Genomic DNA, 22,468 nt, shown 5'->3' with positions numbered 1-22,468 from the left:
TAGCTTAACGTAGTAGTCTTTATACACATAACATTTACAGCCTCAGCAGTTCGTAGTAGTCAGTCGTTAGTAGTTGGTCGTAATAAAAGTTTAAGTACTTCAATTCCACGTTTTTCTCAACTATTTACAAACGGAACTTTTGCATCAGTTGATCTTATGTATATGTATATATACTTATATATATATATATATATATATACGAGTATATGTAGCGAGTCTTGGTAGTTCATTTCACATTGAAATTGATATTGGAATTGCAATTGGAATTTGAATCGGGAATGGCATGAAAATTGTTGAACGCAGCGCCCAGCTGGAAAATGCTAACAAATTATACGAATTAATAACAAACGATCAAGTACATTTATCAGCTTTAATAGAAAATCTAATATATATACATGAATCTAAATAGTTCTAGATATAGTTAAATAATTGACATATGCGAATTACTTTTGAATAGTGAGTACGCGATCGAGTTATTAGGCATTTATCACTCGCATTCACTCGAAGCATTCATTGATCCTGCACCGTTTACACCACGTGAGATATTCAGTAACTTAGTTTGTAAACTCAGAAAACACACAATGTACTTTACGTATACGGGGCTACAAAACAAAATGGATGGAGTGTATTCAATATCTGCGGTATACTCGTACATAGATTTTTTTGGTCAATATTTGAATTTTACGAGAGTACTAGAGTGCAGACACGAATTTCTCTTGAAATTCGCTAAGAAATTCAATTATTTAAAAAAAAACAAATTCCAAGGACAAGCATCTAAATAAATTCAATATACAATAAATCAAAATCGAATGCATCACCACAGTGTTTCTCTACTTGCGGTCCCTGTGCCTTTCCCGAATGTGCAGGCAATTGGTCATTTTCCCTGTGTTTGTTCAGCAGCTGCAATTCAGCTGAGAAACTTGGGTTTCAGTAGTCAGTAGTCGTAGTCCGTAATACACTTGCTGCAACTTTTGCAACTGTATATTTGCAATAATACAATAATGCATACCCATCGAATCGAAAATGAATTACACGCTTTGATGTGACGTGATATTATTGTACATACGTGAAAATCTGTTTTTTTTCCAGCGAGTACTCTACCAGAACTCTGGGCGCACTGGGATACCCCCCTGGTGGGGAGAGTGCTCCCACTGAAAATGTTGGTCAAATTAATTGTAATTCCCGCGGCGCTGGGCTGGGCCGTTCATACTCGTAGGCACACCGAGTGCGTGCGCCCGGTCGGTTGGTTAATGCGCATTCCCCCAGTTTGGGGATCGGGTTCCGGGGGTTGGGCTCCCAGGTCGGAGGGTGGATCGGTGGATGGGTGGATAGGTAGCTGGGTAGTTGGGTGGTTGGGTGGAAAGGTGCTGCTCTGGCGGCTGAGCTCTCTTTTCGGCTCTCGGTCGTCAGCTGGCGCCCGCTGCCGCCGAGCAGCTGCAGCTGAGGCTCAGTCAGCTTTCAGCTGAGCGGTTCAGTCGAGAAACGAGTTTCAAGCCGAACGGACGCTCTCGCTGCGCCGATTTCTCGCTGCGGTAGAAAAGTGGGGAAAGAATTCGCCGAGCTTTGTTTATTTACATACGTTACATGGCTTTTTAATTGGCTGCGCGAGTGTACGAGTTTTCGAGTGTGTGCAAAATAATTTGCCTTACTTTGTTCGCTTCTTTTTTTTGGAATTTTTTTTTTTCTCGAAAGTGCCTTCCGAAAAAGTAACCAAAAAAGAAAGATAGAAAAGAGAGTGTGTGAGAGAGTGCTAACCTGGGTACAGGCATTATAGACCGATGCATGTGAACTGGCAGGAAATAGAGCGCCATTAAGCCAACAACAGCACATCACATATCACATCGCATCGCATCACTCCACATCAAAAGGCAGTTAGAACCATGGAAAGACGCGGCCCAAACAAATTTGCTAATTGAGGTCGTTGTCTAGGTAAGTTGTCAGTTTCTTCTGGTTTCCGTTTTGCAGCAGCTCTGAAAAATTCACTTACAAGCAATGCAACACCAACAGAAATAATACTGCTAACTAACAACGATCTGCGATCGGCAGATAAAGCTCCAAAACGGTAAATTATGCCGGCGCGCTGGGGGCAAAAAACTCTCCTGGTCTGCAAAATTCACACGTTGCACAGTGGGGCAAAGGATGTGGAAAGCGGACTGCCTATACGCATATAATAATGATATAAAAAAGGATCCCGGCTCAATAGAGTAAAGAAGGGACTCTAAGAACTATGGAAAAATATAATTTTTGTAACTTTTGAATTTAGCACTACCGTGGTGGTTTAGTGTTCTAATGAAATGTAATTTCAAGTTCATTTAAATATTTTGATTTCTCGGGTAAAACCGCAGCACCTGGTTTCCCCTGAATTTGTTTTTCCCCGCCGTCTAGGAAATCGCACCATCTTTAAGTGCGGTTGCCCCAGGGTGGCCAGCAAAAAGCGGAAAATCAAAATGACAGATAGTCGGAGTTCGTCAGAAGAAAAAGCCACTGAGTCAGCAGTGAAAGCAGCGATTCGGATTGGATTGGATTGGATCGAAAGCTCTCTCGACTCCACTTCCTCGTCGCCGATGCTCGGTAATCTGAAGATCTTACGATCTGCGGAGTGAGAACCAGAATGCTGAGCCATTGGGGACGGGCTCTGATAATATAATTATCCAAACAGGCAGGCGGCCACATAACTGAGCGGCAATCAATGGTTTATGGCCATAATGATGCTGGCCCGATCGGCGATGAAAACCACAGCGGAAACGGCATTATCGCGGCTTTCAACTATCGATCAAAAAAGCAGGCAGCTATGTAAGGTCGAAGCACGGCGGCTAAATGCATATTAAGTAATTTCCAGCAAGTGAGAAACTCAAAAAAAAAGCCAGATAAAACGTAAATAGATACTTGTACGGCTCTATTTAGCGCATGTTTCCTTTTGGCAAACATTCGCAGCTTGTTTTTGTGTTTTTTTTTTGTGCTTTTGGTTCCGCTAAGGCAAATGGCAAGTGCAAAAATTTGTTGCGAAAATTGATTAACATCAAACTGGTTAGCTGGAGATGGATACGATAGGAGCACCCTCCTCTATTTTCCCCCACTCGTAAACCCGCAAATTTATGAAATTGCTGGTCAAAAGTTTTTAATTGAATCTCACATAAAAAGTAAAAAACATAAAAGAGCAAAAATGGGGAAAAAATCAAATAAAAAGCAAGATAAACAAAAACGCGGCGACAAAGACAACAAATGGTGATCATGATGATTGGGACATGAAGCTCGAATCTGCCGACGATTTTGTTTTTTGTACTGTATTTATACATTTTTTGTTTTTTAATTTTAATGAACACATACGTATGGCGTTTATTATTTGGCAACTTTTGCCCAAGACTTTTCCCTGAGAAACCAAGCTCGGCGATGAACTGATAAACTGGTTTTGCAGTTTATTGAATTTTATACAACATTTGCATCGCTCCAGCCGCCGAACAATAAACAATTTCAGTAAGAAAACAAAAGATCTCGATGCTCGTTGAGTTTGTCCAAGGTATTTGACTCACCGTAGAATTGTTCTCATTCTGATTCTGAATCTGATTCTCACCGACGCGCAAAAAGCTCGAGCAGTTCGAGATTGAAAACTGACAAACCCTCCCGAAAAAAGTGTCGGCCCAACACAACAGCTGCCTCGCAAGCAGCTTAAGTCCCCGGTTAGAATTCAAAATGCGAACAAAAGACGAACAAACAAAGTCTTGGGTTACCATTTGCTGAATGAATCTGCGCCTTATTTCCCTTCCGATTCGGATCACTCTCTTTATTTTCCCACTTGGGCCTCCTCCCCACCCCAAAAGTCCCCCGTTGGGCGCCATTACTTTTTCTCGCTTTTGTACCTGTCACTCTGCCGCGCGCTCCTCTCACTTTCGTTCGATTTTGGACAACCCGCAACTGCGTGATGAAGGGCCTTTCTAAATCTTTAATGGCCAGTCGCCATCGATGATCCCCTTTTACCTTTGATACTGGGAATTCTGTGTAATGCGTTGTGTACACAAAACTGCTACAAGCTGTGGAACAAATGCGGGAAAGATAATAGTACCGAAGGTTCATTGAGTTACCTCTTTGGTAATTTGATTTTGGTTAACAACCACTAGGTGAACAATATGTTTAAGATATTTAATGCATAGCTAAAAAAAAACACGAAAATAAGAGCAATTTTATGGTAATTCTTTCTTGAGCTATCAAAAAGTTCCACCTCAGCTTTTCCCTTGGGATACGACGTTTGCTTAAAGACTTCCTCTATGATCTATAGCTATCATGTAATGCCTCTGCCAGGGGGTACTTGAACTTCCATTCTCCGTTCTCGATTCTCCATTCTCCAACTGACGCTCCGCTGGCGACGCTCACCGAACAATGGAGTTCTTGTTGCTGCTGGATTCTACTATTTTTGTTCTGGGCCCCCTTTCAGCCCGCTCCCTATGCATTGTCTATATAATCCATGGGGCACAAAGCCCATACATAGTAATTAGAATCATGCACGAGCATACCTTTGGCTGTCTGTATCTGTAACTTTGTAGCTGTGTGTTTATCCGGGGGTATGTGTTCAGAGTTCGCTGACTGTGACTTTAACCGTTGGCGTTTGCGCCGCAGTCGTTAATTTAGACTCCGGTAATTATGAACGACAGAAGCGGACCATTTCCCATTTGCCTCTGAAGCCATTCGACGCAAAGAATTTGATTCGGGATCGGAGATAGCTGAGTCCAGCTGGTCGTCAATGCTATTAATCACTGGAGTTGGTCAGTTGAAAATTCAATTTCGTGGCCACAAAAGTCGACAAATTAACGTCTTTTTAATTGCTCGTGCTGTTGCTTTGCTTGTGCTTGTGCTTGTGCCTTTGCTTTTGCTTTTTCCACGACGACAAAACATTCAACAAACAACAACACCAACAATGGCCAATTGTCATGAGGAGTCGTTGAACTCAAGAGCCCCCAACAACCAGAGTTTATTTGTCCCCCCTTCTGACCAAACATTGTTTTTTTTCGTTTTTTTTCTTGGTTTTATCCGTGTTTGTGTTAAAAGTCGGGGACATCGCAGTTATACAATAGATCAGCTGCTGATCCATCATTTTACTTCTCCATTAAATTGTGAAACGAAAGCTGCAGTTTTACCTTTGGTAAAACAGAAACCAAAATAATGTATAAAATGAGCAGCATTTGACTGGGCATGACCTTGACAAGGGCAGCCGCTCAGCAAACGTGTTTGCTCTCTAAGCAAACCGGTATGCTCCCATCATCCCCTCCACTTGCCTCCTGCGACCGCTGATATTTTAGACTTTGGAGATGCTTCACAGATTTCCCAACACAAAAATTGTCACACGAAAAATGGACGAGCAAGCAAGCTGATTTTTTACCACGTGCCAAAGGGGAGAACCGAAGCATGAGCCAAAAGCATGCTGGCACAGCAGACTTGCAACAGAGCATCCAAGCAAAAGCACACCCCCTTATGGGCGGGCATGCATGAATGAACAAATAAAGCTCAGTTAATAGCAATGCAAAGAGTAAGCCAAATGGGCAAAATTTGCTATTTTCCTTTAACGCTTTCAAATAATTATTGGCATTTTTTGCCTTTTTACTTAGTGGTACATTACTTGAGTAAGCTATAAAATCTGTATGCGAGTTTGGAGGCTGTGGGAGTCAGCTTGGTAAATTGAACGCACATTAGGCCTAGCTAAATTTTAAGTGCAAACTGGCTATAATAGAGAACAGTTTATGAAAAAATATAAAAACAAAGGAATATATATTGTTCACAGATCACTGACCAAACAAATGAAACCGATCGCCAGGTGCAGCATTCCCAACTCTAAAGCTGGTTAGCTTTTCTTAATTCAGTGCTATTTTAGTGACCACAACTGTGTACATAGTACGTACTTATATGCTTGTCTAACAATTGCAATTCGTTTCTTGTCGCTTCTCGTTTTTCCTTTTCAATTGCAATTCGACTCAATTGTGCCGAGTACGAAAGCGTGAAAAACTCGACATATTCCAGCATTATTAATGGAGTTGACCGGCCACTGACCACCGGAGTGTATTGCTTTTTATTGGATTTATTGGACGTAGTGTTGGAGAAGCAGTTTTGAAATTAGCTCAAAACGGGGCTTTTATTTGAACTTGAAATGCGTGGTAAAAATGTGTCTTGCAGGTCGGGAGCCTCCAAATCACCGAACCGTAGTTTCTTTCGCTAGGCGGGACTTGCATAACTTAATTTTTACGTTTAGCCTTTGTTAACTTTGATTTGTGTTATTACTTAATTGCTTTGAACCTGAAAGCTGCTGACGAAAATAAAATATAAAAACTGTTATTTATGGCGCGTCTTTATGCAAATCTTCAATGGCATTTACATATGATTTTGTGTAAATTCTCGTTTTCGCAGACATATTTTTTGTTTTGTTCGGCTGAAAATGCAAAACACGCGCTGTCCAAAGAAATTAGGCAAAAAAAGCGTCCAGCTCCAGTTGACTTCATTGTCACCCAAAAAAGCGTGTTGACATTGAAAATGGCCAAAAGAAAAAGGGGCAACAAAAACACACAAAAAGAAAAGAAAGAGGAGAAGCCCAGAAAGCCGGAGAGTTGAAATGGGATCGCATTGGGGCAAGTGGGTCAGCATGAAATCCACGAATGTTGGGCAAGGGCCGCAGACACCCGAGAAGACTGAGAAGAAGACTGCCCAGAAGACGGAGCAGCCGACGAAGGCGAAGAAAGAGCAGCGGGTGGGAAGACGTGCGTGAAATACGCCCCAAATGCACAAACAGATTTAGCCATCTATTGCATAATCATAGCAAATATCGATACGTGATTTGGCTATATTATTTGAAATTTGTACATGCGCGTAGGAGTAGGGGGTAAATTTAAGAAACAGATATATAAAAAAAGGTTATGTTTTCTCTGTCAAGAACTTGTACGTAGAATTCTAATAGAACGACTGAATTCCACAAGTCTGTACAAATTGTGTATATTTTATTAAGACCCCACAACAGCGAGCATTATGAGAACTATTTGTAGAACTATCAGTAACTTTTAAAAATGGTAATGCTATATGGAATGGGATTCACCCATCATATACTAGCTATACCCCTGCGAAACCGCCCCACTATCGATACCACATTTCGCCATCGGAGCACTCGCACATGCATACGAGTATTACTGATGGCAGACAGCGCCGATCGATTGAAGTCCCATTGGGTTTAGCTAATGTCCAAAGCATGATGCCTGAGGAGGACGTGCCTCACATGAGCGAGAGACGCTCCCAAAACACACATTTCGATCATTGTATAATCTCGGAGTCGGAGACTCCAAGACTTGGACACTCAGCGATATCTTCAGCCGGGAGCTACGTGACATGACTGAGGCATCGGCGGGTCTAATCTTTTATATAAGTGCAGGCTGGAATTCCATTAGCCGAACTCCGAAAAGTGGCATAGCGAAAAACGAACCAGAGCTCAAATCAAGCGGCGCTTGCGTGCTGCAAGTGTTGCAAGTTGCAAGTGCTTCCTGCTCAGAGAAGGCATGCAACACGCATCCAGTTGGGAGCGGAGTGATCAGTGATCGGGGGGCCTTGGCCAACTTGTTTGGCCAGTATGCGAATCTAGAGAGAGAGACTTGTTGTCGATACTTTACACTGAGCGTAATCACTCTTTCAAATCGAGATCAAATTTGGGAGGATTCAGTTTTTTACATCTTAATCCTTGGTACGAGTCAAAAGGTACAAAGGCGTTTTGCAACACCCATATTTTCTCGTTTTCAGTAATAAGTTGCTTCTCGTATTTTCTCTCTGTGCACCGCTTTTCGGGGGGCAGAAAGTAAAATCCGCCACTTGCCACAACTTTTTTTGGCCAGGTCTCGACTTTTTTCGGCCAGGTCTGAAAGTCTAAGTGCCTTGGGTGCAGGTGACATACTTTTCTCGGCGGCCTGTCCTAAAATAATTTTACTTTTTCTTAGCCGCCAACTGGTTGGCTAACTACTTTCTCTGCCCTGATGGTGAATTTCTTGGCTGGTTTCTTGGCTGGATTTCTTGGCTGGATTTCTTGGCTGGATTTCTTGCCGGATTTCTCAGCGCATTTCTTGGCTGGTTTTCTATGGGGTCCATTTCAAGGTCAGCGACAGTCGTGTCCGTAGTTTCCCACCATCCAAAAGCTGTGACTTGCATTCACAATGAATCTTAATGCCAGCCAGATGATGGCCATTATCTGCACATGCAAATATATGGCTGACAGTTTTCGAGTCTCCGGCTCGAATCGAATCGAATCCGTTTCCAAATCCGGGCAATGACATGCGCCTGGGTTTGTTCCCCCTTGGCATTTTTTATACTTTGCACAGCTTTATGCGTACTTTGGCTTTTTGTTTGCGGAATCAGACTCCGAATCGCAACTGCATTCCAGGCGGTGTGAGCTCATCCATTTTGCGACTGGTCATCCGGCTTCTGGAGCGAATCAACAGGGTAATCGGATCCGATAGCCGCTGAAAGCGATCCAAAGGGGGTTAACAGGTACGCATGACTCCGGAACTGGACATGGATATTCACAGAAAACAGAAGAACTTTGCACGGAATTTGAAAGTGGGTAATTATTGTTTGGAAAATCTTATCGAAATGTATAAAGCCCTTTAATGCAAGTGCAACATTTAGCTGGTTCCTTTTTGCGACACGTTCCATTAGCTTAGCATTTTTCTCATATTTGGCCAGGCCATGTTCACCCACTAATTGGTGGTTCGCGGTGGCACCTGGCCACCTAGTTACCCATTCAGCTGTCCAATTTCATTGATAAACATTTGCCCATTTGCCCCACCCTCCCAACACACACACACACACATATACATCATAGAAAGAGAGCAATAGAGAAATATCTTGAGCCAAGGTGAGCCACATTCGTTCGATTCAATTTCGATTGGTTCAATGCACCCCGCCTAGTGGTGCAGTGGTGCACTTTGTGGTGCAGACACTCCACTTCCAATGGCCAGCAGCCTTTCGGCGTCTGTCCACCAGGCAGGCTATGATCAATCGGCTCAAATGGCCAAAACGAAGTTAGCCGCATTTTTGTTGCTTCGCCTGGCAAACAGATGCAGATACTTGCACTTACGGATATACAGATTCAAGATACAGATACGTGGATGGCATGGGCGGCGATTGTTCAATTCGAGTGGCAACCGGTTGGATGCGACGTGCAATTAAAAAGCGCGACCAACCAAGGCAATCTAACCACAGTTGAACATCTTTAAGCCGGACCACTATATCCGAGTCGAAATTATGCGGAAAACTAAAGACCCTTGTACATATATGTTGGTAGAATGAATGACTTGACGAGAGGCAACGTAAACAAACCAGGCATATTGGCATTTCCCGTGCATATCTGGCAAAGGGTGCATCAATCTGCAGAGGCTCTACTGTGACACTAACTATAATAAGGTGAGGCGAGCTCATCTCTGTGTGGGACTAGATTGGAATGGATCATTTTGGATCGCGGATGGGTTTGGAGACCGTCGAATGGAGATGCCAGATTTCAAACTGCAGATGGGATTGGGCCGCGCACTTGTCGACGATTTCCTGTCATTAGTTTGGCTGCATGTCAAGGTTGTTCGGCAAGGCAAGCCCAGCAGCAGCAGCAACTCACCGTGACTATATGTAGCTGCAACATCAGGGGTGCCACCGGCAACACGCTGCATCTTGCGTCCGATGGTTGCAATTGTATCTGGCTGCCACAATTAAAGCCACAATTAAAGCGGTGCGTTAAACGTCTTTCAAATGAAATGCAAGCCAGTTATTACCCAAGTAAGAAAGCTGCTTAAACCGGAGAGAGAGAGAAGGAGAGAGAGACAGAGTGAGTGAGGGAGAGAGAAGCAGAAGTTGCTAGTCGGTAAGAGCGAGTAGCAAGTTGCAAGTGGCATGTTGCTGCTGGTGCAGCTGCATTTCATTTCGCTTCACTTTCTTCCAGGCAGCCGTTTTCCAGCTCGTTTGGCCAGTGGGCGGGGTTGGGGATTTGAAAAACCGGCATCCCCGTTCGCAATGTGGAAAATGCACTCCAACAAATTGTTGTTCGCAGCACTTGGTCTGCAATTGGTTGTGGATGTGTGGGGAGCTGGTGAGCATGTTGCTGCCTCTGTGGTTGCCAGTTGCAACACTCACCCAAACACCCAAAAAATAATCATAAAAAACCCGATCTTGACAGGTTGGTTGACTATGCACCGTTGCCGTTTATTGAGGGGCATTTTCAGTGCTCTGAAGTTCCGAAAAAACCACTATAAAACACTAGCAGGTGGCCAGAGCCACGAAAGGGTATCCATTTAATGGGGTATCTTAATGGGCCGGCCACCGCAATTGCTGAATGCTATTTGCCAAAAAAACAAACACTGAAACAGAAAAACTCCACATGCATACTACAATTCTTGACCTCCAGCACTGCAAGTACTTTTTACTACACTTTGATCACAGATAAGCATTATATCACGTTCTTATTGCTACTGACCCTAGTCAAAGTCCACAAAGTGGAGGAAATCGGGGCAAACAGCTGCAGAGGCGAGAGTTTATAGCTATAAATACCTCATAGATTAAACCATATAGACGACTCGTGTATTGTAGGGAGCGGGAAGCGGGGAGCGGGAGCAGTGATAATGGTGGTTATGCACATATGTAATACAAGATCGATCAACATGTGTAAGTGGATATCTCCTGTCGCACTCCACTCTGCGAATTTGAACACATGTGTACGCAAATGTCTGTCGCAGATTGAGCCACATTCAATTGTCCGGACGGCTGACTGCACTCGCAAACGCAATGGCGACCGTAATTGAATCAGCTGCTTGGATCTCGTCGAATTGAAATCATCGCAAACGCATGCAACTGTCAGTTCGGCTAAGACTCCGTAGAGATCGAGTGCTTCGGGGGTATCCAGTCTGCCGTACTGCAGTTGACCCCATTCTGCGAACTAATGACTGACGTCAGAGTTGGAGTGCGAGTTGCTGCACAGAAAGAAGTGGAGTATACTCCACAGCTCCACCGATTTGAAGGCTTACTCAAGGCAGCACCGCTGTGTTGCTTTGACTCGTGGAGTCTTCATTTTGACTCCATCATGCCACAAACGATACAGACAATTCTGAAGTACTAGGTGTTTTTCCCGGTGTAGGATACCCATAAAGCCACTAGGGCGCTGACAATTGCCTCTGGCATTGATTGAAGTCTAATTAAAGCGAGACATGCAAAAATAAGAAGAACTGAAGAAAAAACTGAATAAAAGGGCCACGGCTAACGGAGATTGTTGCGGCCCGGTATGTGGATCAACTCTTTTCTTAGCTATGCCGAGCATTTTCCATCCGCCTTTCCTGGCCAACAAAAACAGTGAAAAGGAGGGTTACTTTTCCGAGGCGTGCCACGAAATATATATAGACGATTTGCCACGAACAGATCTTTCGAGCCGTCCTGAAGCGAACCTCTGGCAACCAATGATCATAACTATTATTACGCTGATCATATGGTTTCCATTGTCGAATTTGCCATCGCGAAACTTGTTTACGACTCGTTCTCTCTGTGTTCTTCTTGCCGCTTTTCGGAATGAGTTTGTGCCACTTTTCGCAACAGCTACGAAAAAATGAGCCAAAGCTAAGAGGGAGAGAGAGAGAGAAGACAGCACAAGAATTCCCCAAATCGGGGTCACCAAGTACCAGACAGGAGGTCTTGTCTGTTGGCTGGAGAAATGCCTCAATGATACGATGTGTTATTGCGCTATTGCTACACATATCGACATCTAAATAGTACACGACTGACAGCAACGCCCCCGTCTGCGAAGAAACCTTCACGACGACCGAAGACACGACTGTGTTAAGGTTGAGGTTATCACAGACCCCAAAACGTGCCCGTACAACTACAAATAGATGGAGATATAACAGCTACAAGTACAAGTACAAGTATACAGCGAGTGCCAGATGGTACGAGTAGTGTTTTCGACTGGTTAGTTTGGGTGTTCCAATGCCTTAGTGGCGCCCTCGAAAATGCTCCAGTCATATCAGGCGTCCGAAAAATACCAAATTTATTGGAATTCTTCGCGTACATTATCGTGGCTTCCGATAATGCAGAACCGCTAATATGCGAGTCAAACAGGCCTTAAGTGATCAAGATAGGGTCGGTCTAGAAGGGAAGCCATGCGAGATGGATGCGATAGCAGCTGGGGCCTTACTGGAATCGGACTTATACTAGCCAAGCCAGTCGATCGTTTGCTGTTTAATCAATTCCTAGAACAGATTTACTATGCGCCTAATATGGGTTTAGACTAGTAATGCTTTCGATCAAAACCAAGTATTCAATATCGATGTTTGTATAAACATAATTCTAACGATTTCTATGCAGATTCGATTTTTAAGCAAACTGAAATCTATAAGTCTTAATTTCTGAGATGCACTTAATTAAATCGCAAAGCAAAGAAGGTGGAACACACCCTATAGTCTTTCGGAATGTCCATTTATGGTGGTTCAGATACGTATGATGTCATCAGAAAGGTAGTGTGCGTGTGCGTTTAGGTGAGGCTTCCTTCCTCTTTTTTTCTTCTAATTTCTTGGCTATGGGCCGAAAATGGTCACGCATGTCGATGTCGCCACTCCTGGCAGAGGAAAGCGTTGGTGGCGCTTGTTGTTCTTCTACATTTTTAGCACAAGGAGCGCCACCTCTTAAAAACTAAGAGAAGGTGGTCTGACTCCCACGCGTTATAGTAATAGTTAACTGCGATTGAAGGTCGTCAATCAGAACGCGAGACTTGCGCAATTCTGTCGGCGCTGCAGTCGGCGCAGCTCATCATCATTGACTTATGCAACGCACATAGCTAAAAGCTTTAGTTCAGTTGGCCCAAGAGCGGCGACAAGTGAAGATACAGAAACGCAGAGCAACAGATTCCAGATACCAAAGTGAAGTACAAGTCCAGCCAAAGCATACGCCAAGAACCCACGAGTGCCTCAAAAAACCACTTTCGAAACATTGGTTCATTGGTTATCATAGGTATTAAAGCTCTAAACTAAATATCGTATTCTAATTCTACCCAAAAGTCTTCAACAAATGTAACTTTCAGAGTTTTTTCACAGAAGAAACTGAAACTACAGCTCACTATCAATGAAGACAAAGTTTCAAGAATAAAATGCCAAAAAAAAAAAAAAATCCAATTAGAAACATCGAAAAAGGAATCTCCAATCAGAGAACTTTACAAATATTTCGCATGCATTTTTGGTTACCCTGTTATTGTGCTCTATCGTTTGGCATGGTCTGATAAGATAAAGCAGCAGCGGAAGAGAGAGAGTTACCGTTGTTTTATTATTGCCACTATTATTGTGGTCTCTTGCTTGTGTGTGTAGAGTGTGTGGTGTTCTTTACGTGTGTGCGTGCTTTTGTGTTCTATGCATAATTTGCTCGTTTTTGTTTTCAGTTTTGTTAACGTCGTCGTCCGCGCCGCCTCGTCTAGAAAGAGAGAGAAAGCCAAATCGAAAAACACCGAAGCCGCAGTTAGTACGCAATTTTTTGTTGTTTTTCAAGTTCACCTTAATAGCTGATTCTATAGTGCGTGCATTAATTTATGTCTGTTTATGACAACGTGCAATTTGTCGAACAACAAACACTGCTCTCATGTATGCACATACAAATCTAAGTACATATGTTTGCATATACATATGTACACATGTGCGGTTAGTGAGGAGCAAAAGAAAGTGCAAAGTGCGAGGAGCGATTCGTCACGAACATTGGGGTCCTGACTAACCTAACCTATCCTGCGAAACAATGTTAAACGACCTTTATACCGCACAATAAACAAAGCTGCGGTTTAAATAATGCCCAGCAGTTACCATTAAAGCATTAAAGAACGAGAACCGCTACAATGAACTTCCAATCAGATATTGGATCCAGGCCATGTTCTTCATGAATTTAGCACTTGAGCCGCTGCTATTGTTTTGAACACAGCTGTACGCGCTTGCCACTTACAAAACAGTTGCTACATTGTTATCTTTGTAAAATGAACGGAAAACTTGCCGTAAGCCAAGCGTCGGGCGATTTGTTTTCAATTAGCCGGGCAAGTTGGGTTTCAGTTTCAGGCGGCAGAACCACAAGAACCTGGCTTAAAGTGCGGAAAATAGTCGGCCTATCGATTTTTACTAACTCACTTTTTCTTCTTCTTCTTATTGTTGGCCATCCCGGCTGCCTCATTCATATTTAAACTTATTCGAACCCGTTGCCTTCTTTGGACTCGCCAGCCATTACCGTTTCTTTCTTTGGTGTCTTTCAGCAATATTATGCCATCGATTCTAATTATTCATTATCTCTATTGGGGTTTTGTTGATTGATTCTCGCGACGTGATTTGTTTTTTTCACATTTAGTATCGTAATTAAAATAATATACCTTCCTTTAAATGAAGGCTATATAGGGTATATTGGTTCTACCAAGAGTTTGTTATCTGCAGTATAGCTTGAAAGTGCAAAGTGCCAATGGATTACCCAAGCGAATTTCAGAGGTACAGGTGACTTCTCCTGAGCCATTCGATCTATTGCACTGGTACGTGATAGCTGACATGTACTGTACTATATGGCATATGGCTGAGACCCCGAGGATCGCACATTGCAGACCGTAGCGGCCTAATCAAGTGGCTCAAATTGCCGCACAAATTGAAATAGATAATGGCCGGCAAGTGACAGTGGCGACATAACGACGACGACTACGACTTAGCATATTCGGGATTAGTCATGCGTATCACTAGGCTGATAACTCACAACAAGCCAAACAAGCGACCAGATAAAGTTGTCGCAAAACAGGCGAACGAACAGTGACTCGAGAAAGTCATTCGGCAGGTGTTTCTGGCTCTAGCGACTCACCAGTCGAAGGAAATTAGCATAGCCGTCTAGCTGGATGGGTCATGATTATAGAAAAACAATGATGAGCACCAATAAAAAATTCCCTCACGTCCGTTGCCCGCCATGATATCATCGCCTAACTTTGGATCAACCTCAGTCGAACCGCTGAATGCAATGCCGAACTTCAATGTCAGTGTCATCCGTGGAACGGCGAAAATGATTCGCAGTCGAAAGATCTCTATATTTAAGCCCATGATGGAGCGATCCCCCGACATTCCGGCATTCCTATGGACAGACACTCCGACATTCCGGCACTTTCAATAATCACATCCGAAGCCACAGAGCCGGGCCATTAATCATCCTCTATTTGCACTTCTGATTCGGCTTGTTTAAACATGGAGCGGTACTTGGGCCGCCAAAACGAAAATGCCTCCATTTATTCGGGCACTTGTGTAACGGTAGAAAGTTGCCAATTCGAAGAGTACACATAACGGACAGAAGAATCGAATCAGTCTTTTAAAATGGCAAAAGACACAAGTCGTGAAATTAGCATGCGATTATGGGATGGGAGTCGTAGTTTCTGCCTGGGTTATCCAATGTATGTAGAACCATAATAAAGACCCAAATGGCCAGACTTTTTAATGGCTTCCATTCAGAACTTGAACAAAGGATCTCAAGTGGACTGCTAGCCGTAAAGATTCAAATAACGACTCTCGATGGGAACACTTAAAAATATATACCAATTAAGATATGCGCAGCTCCATTTGTGCTTTGGCTCGTCAATATCGTTTGCCAAAGATGTTTCCTTAATTGAGGGGCTGTTCAACACGAAGTAAACTCAATACTTTCGCCTGGGGATTCTCGTTTTCAAAGCCAAAGATATGGGAGCTAAGGTCGCCATGTCGCCGATCAATCAAGTTCACACAGCGATCTGAGTTCGCCAAGTTTCGGAGACCTTGTTTCGGAACGATTCAGTTGATAAACGCCGGAATGGGAATTGCTCTGACTCGATCGCACTTCACGTTATATGGCATATCACTCGTTGTTTGTCTGTAAACTGGGCTACTCGTGGAGAGAAGTGGAAATCGATAGAGGTTACTTAACCATCTCCAATCCCAAACACACGAAGCCAACGTGCCAAAGCAAACAGTTCAATTACGTCGGATTGTTCAGCTGCAGTTGGCAGTTGGCAGTTGCCAGTTGCCTCTGATTCACCGCTATTCAAATGCTATATGCCATATACTATACTAGGCAATATGTTTAGATAGCCGAGAGCTTATAAATGGCCATAAATTTAAGCGCCTTTGTAAAGATACGCGCATATCCCGGGCATATTATGGCAATAGGCAAAGTATAAAGTTCACGTTCACGATCGCGTACCATCCGCAATCCGAGAGCAAATGAATTTTTATTTCAATTAGCCGGTTCACAAAGGCCCCCAAACACTTAACGCCATTAGGCAGGCCCATTATTTTTGGCAACACCACACAGCCATGTTTATGGAACGTGATGATTTAAGGCAAAAACCAAAATAAAAAACATTTTTCATCGTCGCCCCACGATAGCTGCGGAATTTATACTTACTCATGTCTATTTCAAGGGGAACTTTAGTGACTGACTATAAAAGCGCTTGGGTTAAAGCAAAAACAACGACGCATTGATAACCCGAAACTGTTTAGAAGAGTTTGTAAACGGAACGGGGAAATACCTATTGGCAAGACATATGTGTGAACACATACGCCTATTCAAATGAATGAACATAAATATCTATGAAAATAGTGTTTACAAGCTTAGTAAGGGGTATCCATACGCCCAGCCGATTTAATGGGCATCGAAGTGACGACTTCATGTTAGGCTTAATATCTAATTAGGCTGCCTAATGGCCGGACTAATTAGTCGGGGCTGCTCACCAAAAACCAAACACAAATCGATTGGCTACAGCCAATCACGAATGTACACAGTACGGCTCATTACCATAAGTCCATTGAGGATGTAGCGATGCCTTACATTGAGCACTTTTTCGCGTTTGAGGGATCCCTTGTAATTTCAGTAAACAATGTTAATAACTTCACCTTTGCTTTATAAGTGGGCTGTACAATGCACATATAACCGAGTTCAATTATCATCATTTAGTTCCATTAAATCTGTTTTATTTGTCGTTCAGAAGGTTATTTACTGAATTGATTTCCCAATTACGAGCAACTATGCACTTCCTGTGGGAACTGCTTGCGATCAACCTTATAGGTTTGTTACCTGCTGTATGTCTAATTAAATTGTAAGTTCAACTCTAAGCAGAGAAAACAACAATGTTTGCTTTTAATTTCTAAAATATTTCCGTATCAACCATGCTTATATAATGTACCTCCTGAGCTGAGAGAACTTGCAGCCTATACAAATATAATCTAAATGATCGCTGCTTACACACATATATTTTTCTCAGTGCACGAACAATGGAAGAAGTTGGTGCTGCAACAATTGCCCGTAATTTGCATGGTCTTGCACTCACACTGCCGCACACCTAACTATGTCATTAGAACTCACTACTGAGTGAACAGTGCCACGCCCCCCGGCTGCCCCTTGTTCCATTTCGCCCATATGTGTGTGCACATACGTGTGTACATACACAAGTGCAATATCGCCTTCGCGATATGCATTGTGTGCAAATGAATCGCACGCGACAAAAAACGCCCGCGAGTCGCGCGCTTCTCAATGCCGCCGACGATTTCGATTTTCTTGGGCTTATCGCTAGCTATTTTGTATTTATATTTGTGTGTAGGTGTTGGCCATTAAACAAGCTGGCCGACAATTAAGCAGTAAGCCAGGCGAAAAAGGCAAATAGCAGGCGGGGAAAAATGAACTATCAGTTCAGATACGTCGGGACACTAAATCCATTCAGTCGACTTTGGAACATACTTTGGAAATCAAAATTGTTGTTTTTTGGGAAGCTCAGAAAAAAAGTTATTTCTTTTGGCACAGCGTATTATGGATGTGTTCCTCACTGGAGTATAACGCGTATGTGGCTTGAATGTGGCATTGATAAGGAGCCAGAGGAATGGCCCACCTCCCCCTCCATCATCCTTATCAGCCAAAAACCGATAAGACCGAGCGTCTTTTGTAATCGGACCGCTTCTGACTCGCTTTCTTGCCTTTTTCCACTTTCAGATTTTGCAGCGCACAAATCGCACGCCACGAATATTACGAAATTAGATCGAAATACTAAAGCAACCGCCTAGTTGAACAAATTAAGACACCTTTGGACAGGAAACCAAAAGCGGAAGTCGGTGAAGGAGGAAGAAGAGGGAAACGAGTGAGAGAGAGAGGGTGAGACACTAACGAAGCCACGCCCACAACATGAGCAGCATGAAGGGCGGCTTCTCCACACTGAACCGCTGGTTTGGCCGAAAAAAGGGTAAGTGGCCAAAAAGTAACAGCAAGATTTGGAAACAATTATGCTTGATCTTAAGAATCGCTTTAAATCACCATCTCAATTGTTTGTCTTTCAGACAAATCCGGCACTGGCAACTCCTCCATTGGCAAGTTGTCCAAGTCGTCGACGCAGCTCCATCATTTGTCCTCGGACACGGACATAAACGAGACTAGTCAATTGGAGTACAACCGGATAACCCCGGTGCCCGCGGCCACTAGCAATGCGCCCTTTGAACAGACCTTCCGCATCACCGTCCTGCTGCCGAAGGATCAGCTCTTCGTGGCCCGATTGGGAGCCAGAGTTCCACTGAGCAAGCTCTTGTCCCTCGTCTGCGACAACAAGCAACTGGATGCGGACAAGTACGAGTTTCGCAGTCCAGGTATGTGGATCTAAAGCTTAACGAAGGATTTCCTATATAAAACTACATTTCTTCCTTCACCTTTCAGTGGATGCTAGTCAGGTGTACAGCTGCGAATCGACGATCGGAACAGTGGGTCTCTCGGAGATCCGACTGTGCCACAAGTCGGAGTCCTATGACAACTTCAATCCGGACGTGATGCACAAATTCCAGCGCACCGGAGTCGCTCGAGACTCGTTGAGCAGCAGCTCGGACTTCAGTAGCAGCCGGAACTCAAAGGTCACGGCCAAAACGCCGAGTCCGTACAGTTCCAGCAACTCACTGAACTCCATGGACTCCACGGGAATGAACTACACTCGTACCCCGGTGGTGGTGCCACCAGCAAAGGTACTAGCACCGCCACCCCGCAAAAAGCGAGCCGCTCCACGGCCGCCAAGCCAGGTTTGCATTCCAGAGCAGTCTGTTCCGGATATTCCGCTTGCTAGCTCGAAAAGCGAACCCGCTTATGCGGTAATTGTGAAGCGCCCCCAGCTCTGCATGTCCACGCCCAACCTTTCCGGTCCCTTGGAGTTGGACTGCAATGGGAACGGCTCAAAGTCGCCGGATGAAGACTCAACGGATGGCCATTATGCTACCCTGGATCTGAAACCTCCGATTGCTGGCGGTCCGGAACCAACGCCCCGAAAGCGATTGCTGCAGATCAAAAAGAAAACGGCACCGGCTCCACCGCCGGACTTTCAAAGTGGGGGAGACAGTATATCACTGGCCTCACTACCGGAACCGGTCACACCTACCCCGAATATTCCGCAACCAGCGCCTAGGATAACCACTCCCTTGCCCATTGCCCCCACAGTCAATCCTCCACTTCCCCAAGTAAATGGCATTGGCAATGGCAACGGATCACCGAATGGAAACGTGTCCAAAGTCCTTCTGAATAGAACGCCCACTCCAGAGCCCCGATCCCTGGGCAGTGCCACAGAGGATGATGACAACGATACGGCTTCAAAGCAAGCAGATTCGGGAATCGGAGAGCCAGCGCCATCGCCTTCCGTCTCTCCCGAACCAGAGGCGGAGAAATCGCAGCAGGAATCGAGTTCCGAGGACGATGAGGCAATCAAGGTGTACAATTTCAAGCTGTGCCAGACATCCAAGAAACCTGAACCACCAACAGCCACTTTGGCGGAATTGGCAGCTCTGACAGCCCAGGATATCGAGGAGGAGGACAATCACGTGGACCAGCCAGCGAGCATAACAAATGGAAATCTGGCCACTCCCAGTAGCGAAACATCGCTCACCTCGTGGAACTACTCGGTTCCCATCTCTCCTCCTCCCGACTTCTCCGATCAGCAAATGCAGAAGCGCAATGCGGGTTCGGTAAGTCCTGGCTCGCCGCTAGACGAGATCGTGGATGAACTGGCCATTATAATCAACCAACAGCGTCTGGATACGCTGATAAAGAAACAACCCGATCCCCAACTGGCTGAAATCGAATCGGCCAAACCAAATCGATTGGCTAACTTCAGCATAACTACGGCGAAAACTACGACGAGGATTGGACGAGCTGACTCCTTTCAGGCAGGCGCCTCAGGCGGAGAGACAGAGGAAGCCTCATCCGGAAGAGCTCTAAGTCATCGCAGCGCTTCTCACGTCTCCTTAAACAAGCTGGAGCAGAATGGCATTGGTTTGGGTCAGAGGCGCTCCTCTAGTGAGTTGAGCATTGGTGAATCACCTTCATTGCAAAGTCCAGAGGTCATCAAGACCATTCTGAACTCTAGAAAGAACAGTTTGGCCGAAAGTGGAGGCAGTGCATCTACGCCTGTTACAGAGCAACCAAAGATCATTAAAGAGCTGGAGAGCCTGGCCAAAGAACAATCATCAGTGGATGGAGTAAAAGACATGAGTTCCTCTCGTTCTGATGCTTCGCAACAGTCACCTACGTCTGTCCCGAAAAAGTCGAATTGTGAAGTTGAGAAACCCACATCTCCGGCTTTCGAAGCTGTGCAGGAACCTTATCCGTCTTCTCCTGTACTGCAGAAGTCATCTGCTGCCGTACAAGAGCTAAGGACTTCTCCAGTTGAAAGGCCATCGTTACCTCCAGCTGTGAAACCTGTCGAGAAGCAAGCAGTTTCGTTGCATCAAAAGGAGATAGTTGTACAGAAAGAATCGCCGCCACCTGTGGCCATGAAGGAGTCATCTGTTATTGTGTCAAAGATGTCCCCGCCAGCTGTCAAGAAGGTCCCAAAGCCATTCACAAAAGTAGTCAAGGAGGAATCCTCAGGCAATGAGAGTTCCAAATCCACGATAACTCCTCCAAATACCCCATCCACTCCAGTCAGTCCGGTTAATTTACGAAACCCCAATAACACCGTAGCGGAAATTGAACCAAGTCAGCGGAATGAACCAGCTCCGAGCTCCAAACCTCTGCCAACCACATATCGGTATTCCGGACCACCGAGCATTAATTTCGCCACTTGGAGCGAGCGACCCAAATCCACTGTGGCCATTAAGAACGAAGGTGACTACATTTTTGGAGGGGCAGGGAAGTCGCAACAGGTGACTTCACCGCCTGCCAAGTTCACCATCGGAGTGGCTTCACCCACTTTGAGGATGGGCATTTCGCAGAGAAAGGAGTACCATGTTCCCATTACGGTTAAGCCACTAAAAGATGAGGTTTTAGAAAATCAACAGCAGGAAAAGCAGGATAAGCCAGAGGTCCGGGAGCTAAAGGATCAAGACATCGAAAGGGAAACCGTTTCAGTTAAAGTAGGGCCTAAACCACCGGCAAAGCCTGTAGGAAAACGTATAGAAAAACCACTGGATCAGGCTCAAAACTCCCTTCAAAACCATTCCTCTACATTGCCGCGTCCAGCAAAAACCAATCGATTCACTCTACCCGCTGCCCAAAACAACCAAATGGTCTCCAACTTGGCCATGAACTCCCTTCCACGCCCTCTTTCCAGTTTGGAGAGGAACAGACCAGTGGAAGCCAATCCTGCACCAGCGCCCTTTGGCCAGAGTACTCTACGCCGCACAGGCTTCAAGGAACGCATGTTGGCCAAGGAGCAGCAGGAACAGGAGCAGGCCTTGAGAATAGAGGTGTCCGTGAACGAAAGCATTCCTTCTTCAGCTATCACGCCCAAGTCCCCGCCAGAAAGCAAACCAGCACCGCCGTCGAAAAGTGAGAACGTCGCTCTGAAGTCCACCAAAGTGGAGCTGAAACTCCAGGAGCCGGAATCTAAGCCGGTGAGCCTGCAGGTCAAACTCAAGCCCATTGCCCAGCCAGCGGCCACACCCTCTCCTCCGCCGCCGCCTCCGGCTGCAAAGCCCGTGAAAACCAACGGCGGACGCAGCGGTCCCACCGCGCCTGATCCCCGCTTCCAACTGATGGACGCAATACGGAACTTCAAACGCGAGGACCTCAAACGATCCTAAGTTTTTGAAAATGTACTGAGGAGAGTCGGGCAAAGATCATAGAAGCAGCGCACAAGTTATATATTTTTTAAACCGTTAACAGTACATTTTGTGTTGATTTTGTAAATAATTTCGATAATGCCAAGATTTAGTAAAACTTATTTTCACCTCATCCCCGTACTTTTAAAGTGCGCCCTCCCCCCCGCATTTTTTTTTAACTAATCTTAGTTTTTGTTATGAACTATCTAGTTTTTTAAAAGTTTGTTTTAGTCATTAGGTCACAAGAGAACCCAAAAAATTAACAAGAAAATGAAAAGCGCAAAATTTATCTATATAGATATATATATATATGTTATGCCGATATAATATTTCTTACGTCATAGTGAAATATAGTAACCAATTTTCTAACCAATGGGACTGGTCTACTTAGTCGTGTCAAACAAATAAAA

General features: G+C 44.6%; 1 protein-coding gene across 3 annotated transcripts; it reads left to right on the top strand.

Moving 5' to 3' along the window:
- The first annotated feature begins 1,487 nt into the window (after positions 1 to 1,487).
- LOC117147476 (nucleolar protein dao-5) lies at positions 1,488 to 22,191 on the top strand. 3 transcript variants are annotated; one of them, XM_033314370.1, is made up of 4 exons: positions 1,488 to 1,929; positions 17,986 to 18,232; positions 18,327 to 18,629; positions 18,697 to 22,191. In XM_033314370.1, the coding sequence occupies exons 2-4, from the start codon at positions 18,175 to 18,177 to the stop codon at positions 22,038 to 22,040; spliced, it is 3,705 nt and encodes a 1,234-aa protein (XP_033170261.1). In that variant the 5' UTR covers positions 1,488 to 1,929; positions 17,986 to 18,174; the 3' UTR covers positions 22,041 to 22,191. The 3 variants fall into 3 exon arrangements, with proteins under 3 accessions (XP_033170261.1, XP_033170263.1, XP_033170262.1); XM_033314372.1 differs by lacking the exon at positions 1,488 to 1,929 and adding an exon at positions 13,412 to 13,487; XM_033314371.1 differs by lacking the exon at positions 1,488 to 1,929 and adding an exon at positions 17,665 to 17,835.
- The last annotated feature ends 277 nt before the right edge of the window (positions 22,192 to 22,468 follow it).

Source organism: Drosophila mauritiana, chromosome X, assembly GCF_004382145.1.
Source record: "Drosophila mauritiana strain mau12 chromosome X, ASM438214v1, whole genome shotgun sequence".
In the NCBI taxonomy this organism is placed as follows: Eukaryota; Metazoa; Arthropoda; class Insecta; order Diptera; family Drosophilidae; genus Drosophila; species Drosophila mauritiana.
The sequence above is the reverse complement of the archived record's forward strand: the minus strand, read 5'-3'. Positions and strand labels throughout refer to the sequence as shown.

Bases quoted from the DNA above. Each gene is read 5' to 3' on its own strand.
- LOC117147476 (XM_033314370.1), top strand. From the start codon at position 18,175: ATGAGCAGCATGAAGGGCGGCTTCTCCACACTGAACCGCTGGTTTGGC. The intron at 18,233-18,326 runs GTAAGTGGCCAA...TTTGTCTTTCAG, and splicing joins CTGGTTTGGCCGAAAAAAGG to ACAAATCCGGCACTGGCAAC. The intron at 18,630-18,696 runs GTATGTGGATCT...TTCACCTTTCAG, and splicing joins GTACGAGTTTCGCAGTCCAG to TGGATGCTAGTCAGGTGTAC.